Below are 8,250 nucleotides of genomic sequence, written 5' to 3'. Positions count from 1 at the left end.
ATTTCGGAAGTGCACTTCCGAAATGCTGTTTTCGGAAATGAACTTCCGAAATAAGACAATTTTTTCAAAAAAAAAAGGCGCTTTCGGAGATGCATCTCCGAAAACACCTTTTTCTTGCATTTCGGAAATTCATTTCCGAAATTAGGGGTAGTTTGGGTTTTTCACCAGAGGTGACCAAAAAGACATGGGGTTGATAAAGAAATTTTCTTCTTTTTTTACACTCTTCCGGTCAATCAAAGGGCGAATCCTCTTTGTCAATAACGATTTTTTTTAAAATGGTATATATATATATATATATATATATATATATATATATATATATATATATATATATATATATATATATATATATGGATAATGCAAAATTCACAAAAATTTATTCATTCTTAATTTTTCTCATATCACGTGAATATTTTTTAAGTTAGACGCTGAAAACAATTAGAATTGTGTGTCTAATTCCGTATTTTTAACCGATCAAATGCATCATATAAACACATGGTTGCCCTCATTTTTTTTAATAAATATAAAGATAGAAGCAATATATTTTTTTAGATAATATACCTTCTAAGGCTCTTGTTATTATGAGCTCGTTTGTTTTGATATTTTTAAAAATACTTTTTATAATTTTACATAATTTTATTTAAATGTAAAAAAAAACTTTTCATTAAAGCTTCAACTAAAAATTTGGTTTGAATAGTTATTTTTAAAATATTATTTTAAGTATTTCATCTTTTTATTGAAATCTTTTGAATATCAAAATTTCAAAAAAATCATTTAATTTTGAAGCTATTTTAAATAAATTTTCATCAAAATCAATTTTGAAATATAATTTTTTGAAAAAAATTACAATTTTGTCTATGTTTTGGTCTTTAATAATATTTGTTTATGTTTTAGAATATTAAAATTAATGTTGTAACTTTTAAAAAAATATAAGAAATTTTATAATATTAAAAAAATGATTTTGTAAAATTTATTTTTAAAAATATAAAAAAAATCTATTTTTTTTAAATCTGAATAACTAATATTAAAAAAAAAAGTGCTTGAATGAAGTCAACAATTAGGCATGGTTGGACTTTGAAAAATAAGTCGTTTGTGGTGGAAAAATATTGGAACTTAAGCAAACACTTTAATACTATATGTATATGTTTTGTGTATGCTACACTACCTACTTGTTTGTTGACTCATTCATAATGTGTATACTCCTCTCTAATTAAATGAAGACACAATTTATGAATGACATGCTTTACAATTTCTTCCACTCATAAATAAACAATTATTTATTTTGCTTAAGCGTGAAAAAACAAAAAAGCCAAAGTTTTCCTTTCCTTTCCAAGACAATTTCTTTATTTCTAGGCAACCTATTTTACTTTACCATTAAATATTAATCTAATCTAATATAATAATAATCCCATATGGTAATCTCTATTTTATTTTCCCCATTTCCATAAAATATAATTTTAAAATGGGGAAAGAAAAAGAAAGCCCTCCCAACAACTTTAAAATTATTTTATATTTTTCTCCACCAGATTCCAACCATATCCTAATAATTATTTATGTTAAATATTATTTATTCATTTAATATTAATTCATACAAATAATATTTTAATACAAATCTCTCCTTTTCCTGTTTAATTTTTTAATCTCAATTTGGACACACTTAGGAAAGTTAGGACATTTTATTAAATTGGACATTTTCATTTCCTTTGGAAACTCCAAAATTTTCAAATTTCACTCCCTTATTTTCCTTCTATTTTCTCAAAACCAGATTTTTTTTTTTCTCTTTAAAATTCTGCAATTTTTTTAACGATGAAATTTATGCAAATGGTGCAATTTTATGCTCAGATTTTTTAACTTTTAATTTAAATTTTAGTTTAAAGTTTTTCATCTGTTTTTATTTTTGGAAAAAATATTTACCAGTTTAGCAGTGAAGTTTGAAGAAAATAATGAGATATTGAAGTTAATAACTGTTTGAAAACATGGAGGCTAGCGGCGGTGTTAGTGGTGGCGTTACGGTGGCGGGATCGGATGCTCCGTCGGAGTATCATGTAGCACCGAGAACCGACAACCAAACTCCGACCGGTGGATCGGCAGTTCAGTTTACTACAGCGGTCCAAGGAAATTCTCAGCCGCAAAATCCGCCGCAAACGGCGGTGGTGGCGGTGACGGTGTCGCCGGCGGATACGACGGTTCCTGAGAAAAAGAAGAGAGGCCGGCCGAGGAAGTATGCAGCAGACGGTTCGGTGAGGATGGCGCTGTCTCCGAAGCCGATATCCTCCTCTGCTCCGTTGCCGCCGGTGATCGATTTCACGGCGGAGAAGCGTGCGAAAGTGCGGCCAGTTAGTTCGGTGAGCAAAGCGAAGTTCGAGTTGGAAAATATAGGTATTGATTGATAACTAACTATTTTGAGTATGAAATGTTACTATTTTGGATTGTGCTGTGTTTGTTTGAGTCTCTTTTGTGTTGTTGAAAATTTGGAATCGGTTGTTGACTTATGAGGAAGTGGTTTTAGATGTGGGACCTTTGATAATGTGATGTAGTCCTAAAAGGTGACTTAGCTTTGTGGGTCTGTAGTGTATTGTAGGGTGGAATCTTGTTATGTCTGATATTCAGAAGCTTTCAAACTTCAACTTAAACTTAATGCTTCAACTCACTTATAACCATAATCAATTTAACATTATCAATTCAGTCAAAATCAATTTTCTTCAACGCAGAATCAAACTAGTATAATACATCTAGCTTACTTGATCATATGGATTGTTATGACTTCTAGGTGAATGGGTTCCTAGCTCAGCTGGTTCAAATTTCACACCTCACATCATTACTGTTAATACTGGAGAGGTAAATTTCAGAAGAAGTAATCTATTACCTATACTGTGATAACTGGAAAATAGTCTAACCGGTGATGGACAATGATTTTTCTTTTGGTTATCTTAGGATGTTACTATGAAGGTGATATCATTTTCTCAGCAAGGGCCTCGAGCTTTATGCGTTCTTTCAGCAAATGGTGTTATAAAAAGTGTCACACTTCGTCAGCCCGATGCTTCTGGGGGCACATTGACATATGAGGTGAAAAGTTTGTGCATATTTATTGTATTGTTTCTTCTCATAGCAGAGACTTTCATATTGCTCCATTATGCATTTGAGCATATCCTGGAATTGGATTATTTTTGCACATTGATCAGTTACATGTTTCAGTCGTTGATTGAATATTAGGCAACTCATATTTAATCATGTATTTTAAATTCGATTTAAAATACAAGTGTTGGATCTTCATCAAACATCCATGTTTTTCATTCTGCATTTGTGTTTTAAGTATTACTGCTTCTTTAGCCTTCTGAAACTTGTGATGTCCTTTATGGGTGAAAATCTCATTTTCCTTGCTGCTGTTTCTACAGGGACTGTTTGAAATTCTTTCTTTATCTGGTTCTTTCATGCCAAACGATAGCGGAGGAACACGGAGCAGATCAGGTGGTATGAGTGTTTCTTTATCAAGTCCTGATGGCCGTGTTGTTGGTGGAGGAGTAGCTGGTCTATTGGTGGCTGCAAGTCCAGTGCAGGTATGTGTTCTTCTATCCATAAGAGACAACTCCATTTCTAGCAACATGCATTTGCATTACCTAGTGATTTTGTATTTTCTACTTCATACCAGGCTTATTTGACTCTGATCATTCTTATTTCAAACATGTATCAATCAGGTAGTGGTTGGTAGTTTTATGGCAGAAAACCAACATGAGCAAAAGGCAAGAAATCAGAAACATGATGTGATATCAACTGTGACAACGGCTGCTGTTGTTCCCATCCCTACTCTTGATCCAATACCTATTCTATCATCAGTAACTTCCTTCCGTGGAGATAATTGGTCTGCTGTGCAAGCACCGGAAGCGAAGGAAAAACCTGTTTCTGACATTAATGTAGCACTTCCTGGCGGTTGATTTCTTAAGGAATCCCTTATACATATGCATTTGTATTTAGCTGCTTACAACACTAATGGGGTTCCTAATTATTGTCTCGCTTTTCCTTGTTTGTTTGTTGTGTTAAGGTTATTGAACTCTGGATGTACCAGGACCAGCATATGTTTTATCTCACTTTCTTTTTCATTTTCTTTTTCTTTCTTATTACATGACAGTACCTAATGCATTTTAATCGTCATTTTACTTCCTTCTTTCGTTTTCAATCCCTACTTAGCAGGGTCAGAAATTCATTTTTCCATGGCCATATTTTTTGTGTTTGTCACATCAATATGTTGTTAACCTACTTAGCAGTGTCAGAAATTCATTTTTCCATGGCCATATTTTTTGTGTTTGTCACATCAATATGTTGTTAACTTTGTTTTGAAATTTCAAATCGCTTTGATTCCAATAATTTTTTTCTGGTTTTGTAATAAAATTGGAAAATGTTTATTGCTATAAGAAAAAAAGTTTGACAATGAAAGGGTACTTAAAGATTAACTTACTATAGAAAAGTATTGATCAAAAGTAAACAAAACTTTGTCGCAGTTATAAAACCCACAATATTGCATAAGTCTGAAAACTATATAGAAAATAGTCATATTTTCCATTGCAAGAAAAGAAAAGTTATAGCCTAAAGAGTATCATCTTAAGTAATCCAGACATGTATGAAAAAAGACTGGTAAAAGCTGTAAAGGTTGTTAATAATGTACTGAGATGTGATAAATTTTCAAGAGAAAATAGAGGACATCGTAAAGTTTCACAATGAAGAGTTGGAATTCAAGCAACGAGCATCAAGATATGAACAACAGAATATGACTACCCCAAGATTATACATATTCCCAAACTTGATTAAGGAAATAAAATGAGAAACATTCTGGTTCTGCAAATATAAACGGAGTGTAAACTAAGAGGTCTTAACCAATGCCTGTGCCTGCATTCCTGCTAGGTGCCTCGGGTTTTATGCGGCGTGGCCTGATAATTTTGTCAATGAGCCCATAGTCAAGGGCCTCTTGTGCATTGAATCGTTTCATCCTATTCAAGTCTTCAGTAATCTGAAGAGATGCATTAAAAACATTAGTTTTCCAGCAAATACAATTTCTATAAAATTTTAACATAAACGTCTAGGAAAGAAGGAACTAAGATACACAAAACGAGGCTTAAATAACAAAAGGTTGAATTAACATATATCCTTGTGGAAGCAGTGTGTCAGTTGAATTTGACTTCATCTGCAAAGAAAATCTAATGATTTATCGAGAACTTCTTTTTTTGTCTTGCAGTAAGTTCATAGGTCAAACAATTATACAGTCATGATATAGAAACCATAACAGAAGTTTCAAATACTTATTTATTTCCATGAGTTACATTCATTGTAAAGTGAACTGACCTTCTCACGGGGCTGGCCGGTTTTGCTAGCTAACTCATCGAAAAGGTAATCTCTGACTCTAAGAAGTTCATCTGCTTCATTTCGAAAGTCATCAGCCTGAAAGTTTTCATGATGTTAGCATCAAAATTAAAAGCAACACATTCTTACATAAACAAGGTATTACTGATGATGTCAATCTCGGACAAAAGACAGACATACCCGGCCCCGAGCAGAGCCTGCTGGAGATTGGAGAGCAACTCTTGAAAGAGGCATTGCAGTACGATATCCCTTCAATAAGACAGAACATTGCAAAAGATTAATCGATCATCAAAACAACTTTCATAACACGAGATGTCAATGGACTCAACACAACAAGCGCAAGGCACAAGGACTCAACACAACAAGCGCAAGGCACAAGGACTCAACACAACAAGCGCAAGGCACAAGGACTCAACACAACAAGCGCAAGGCACAAGGACTCAACACAACAAGCGCAAGGCACAAGGACTCAACACAACAAGCGCAAGGCACAAGGACTCAACACAACAAGCGCAAGGCACAAGGACTCAACACAGCAAGCACAAGCGCAAGGCACAAGGACTCAACACAGCAAGCGCAAGGCACAAGGACTCATCAGAAGAACATCACAAAACCAATTAGACATGAATGCAACAACAAAGCAGAATGGAGCATAAGGTTGAAGATTGGGAGTAAGATTTTGATTCAAATTGATGAGTGAAAAAAAAGTAGAATTTTATTACAGTCCTTTCATCTCATTTAGCTTGCCTTTCCGAATTTTCAAACTATCGAACCTGCCAACTTTTTCATTTTAACATGCAATCCACAATAGGTATTGCAGATACTATGATCATTCACCATTGGCTATAAATATAATACATGCGAGGCACTCACCATTGGCTACAGAAGCTGCAAAATAACTTATTTTCTTCTTTTAAGGTTGTATATAATGATATGATACATTCATTTTAAATATATATAAATGTCAAGCATGACCCTTAACCATATTTGTGTATAATGCAAAAGTATTACTTCTGTAGGTAAGTACTAAGTCCATTCAACATATGTCATCCCTAATTATATTGATAAGGTAAATCTCTAACTATACAACTCCTTAACATAGATAATCTTTGATTATATTAAAATTGCAAAATCTCTAACCATTAAACTCTGTACTATGACAAGCTTAACTTCTACAAGTTGTATCAATAGACAGTAGAATAATACAACACCTTTTCTCCAGCTGCAAGAAGAAACGCTGAAAAATTATAAGCTTGGCCAATACAATGAGTTGCTATAGGAGTCTTCAAGCTCTGCATGGTATCATAGAGAGCCATGCATGGTGTAAGCTGCAAATGTTGAAAGTTGAAGCAAGTTAAATACCCGATAGTCTAAAGGAACATGAAGCAAGAAACAGAAGGATACAACTATTGATCTCCTAACACTAGAATCATTACTTACATCCCCACCAGGACCATTAATGTACATATAGAGCTTCTCGGAGCTATCTATACTGTCCAGATACAGCATAGTTGCCAATATTTGATTACTAAATTGCTCATCTATATCTTGTCCAATGAAGATAATACGGTCTCGATACTGCATCAAATAATGCAAAGTCCTTTGTAGAAATTAACTTCATAAAAAAGTATCTGATATTTATATGAGATCCATAACTATGTGACAAAGGAGTGTTTGCATCAGTGTCCGTGTCTGACACCGACATTTGTGATTTCGTTTAATTTATTCATTTTTTCAAATTATTATTGGTTCGAGGTGTGAGTGTTAGTATCGTATTTCTGGTGTTTGTGTTTCATAGTCTATGAGTATTGCCTAATGATAAATATATCGAGATATAACAACTTACAAGGGCATTCCATAAATCAACCCATTGCCAACCTCCTTCACCAGGTGTTTTATAGGGGACTCTAGGAGTTCCAATGGGCATCATTTGAATTTGTGCCCTAACTGGTTTCTGGTTAGCATACCTGAGAACATGAAAATTAGGCACTGCTTATATCAATCTTTTTATACAACCATATATATAACTTTTGTAAAAACCCTTCTAGTGTAATGGCGTAAACAAAAACACTGTGTTTTCAGATTTAGGGTTTATGAGAATTACCGGAAATTGAGAACTTTGTAAACTTTACCGAAAAACTGAGCATTTACGTTAGAAGAAACTGAGAGCGCTCCAAGAGGACCTGCAAATGAAAACAGTAAGCGAAAAACGAAAGAAAGGGGTGAAATTGAATAAGAAGAAAGAAAAGGGCACACGTAAAGATTGGAGTTTCAATCCAGAGTTGATTTTAGTGGAAACACTGCATTGGTAAAAGCGAAAACGCAGTGAGAATTAGTTGAAATTGAATTGAATAATTTAGAGGATTGAATAGAAGAGTGAGGTTTTGACCTAGGCGGAGAACAAACACGCGGTGTTGAAACGGCGGCGTAAGGTGAAACCGCCATGTTGAAGTGAACGACGATGGGTAGAATATCGGATAGGGAAATGAAAGTTGTGTTTCAAAACTTTGACAAGGAGTAAAATGTCATTTTGACATGGTCTTCATCTTACTTTATCTTTATATATTAGATAAATAATTGATTATTTCATATATAAAAATATTTAAGATCAATAATAAATTTTTTCCCGTGTATATAAAAATATTTAAATCAATAATAGATTTTTTTCCCGTATAGAGACTTCATTTTTGTTAAGGTATCATTTACAAAAATATTTGGATCAATAGTAAATTTCGTATATAAAAATATTTAGATCAATAATAAATTTTTTCCCAAATACCATTTTAAATGAAAAATATTTGGGTCATAAATACCATTTTTCGTAAATAATAGTTTTTTTCCGTATACAAATATTAATTTTGTTTAGGTATTATTTACAAAAATATTTGGATCAATATT

The 8,250-nt window shown here is 33.2% G+C and overlaps 2 protein-coding genes across 2 annotated transcripts; one reads left to right on the top strand and one right to left on the bottom strand.

The window, feature by feature from the left end:
- Window positions 1-1,707: 1,707 nt before the first annotated feature.
- On the top strand, window positions 1,708-4,102 carry LOC131637436 (AT-hook motif nuclear-localized protein 1-like). The gene is made up of 5 exons (XM_058908024.1): window positions 1,708-2,379; window positions 2,771-2,838; window positions 2,935-3,066; window positions 3,396-3,557; window positions 3,696-4,102. The coding sequence occupies exons 1-5, from the start codon at window positions 1,977-1,979 to the stop codon at window positions 3,930-3,932; spliced, it is 1,002 nt and encodes a 333-aa protein (XP_058764007.1). The 5' UTR covers window positions 1,708-1,976; the 3' UTR covers window positions 3,933-4,102.
- A 543-nt stretch (window positions 4,103-4,645) lies between these two features.
- Window positions 4,646-7,893, bottom strand: LOC131637442 (ATP-dependent Clp protease proteolytic subunit-related protein 2, chloroplastic-like). Its single transcript, XM_058908029.1, has 9 exons — window positions 7,742-7,893; window positions 7,609-7,652; window positions 7,457-7,535; window positions 7,199-7,319; window positions 6,793-6,930; window positions 6,564-6,680; window positions 5,533-5,601; window positions 5,335-5,430; window positions 4,646-5,002 (listed from the first exon to the last, which is right to left on the bottom strand). The coding sequence occupies exons 1-9, from the start codon at window positions 7,795-7,797 to the stop codon at window positions 4,865-4,867; spliced, it is 858 nt and encodes a 285-aa protein (XP_058764012.1). The 5' UTR covers window positions 7,798-7,893; the 3' UTR covers window positions 4,646-4,864.
- Between the last annotated feature and the right edge of the window lie 357 nt (window positions 7,894-8,250).

Source organism: Vicia villosa, linkage group LG1 (assembly GCF_029867415.1).
Source record: "Vicia villosa cultivar HV-30 ecotype Madison, WI linkage group LG1, Vvil1.0, whole genome shotgun sequence".
Classification (NCBI taxonomy): domain Eukaryota; kingdom Viridiplantae; phylum Streptophyta; class Magnoliopsida; order Fabales; family Fabaceae; genus Vicia; species Vicia villosa.
The sequence above is the reverse complement of the archived record's forward strand: the minus strand, read 5'-3'. Positions and strand labels throughout refer to the sequence as shown.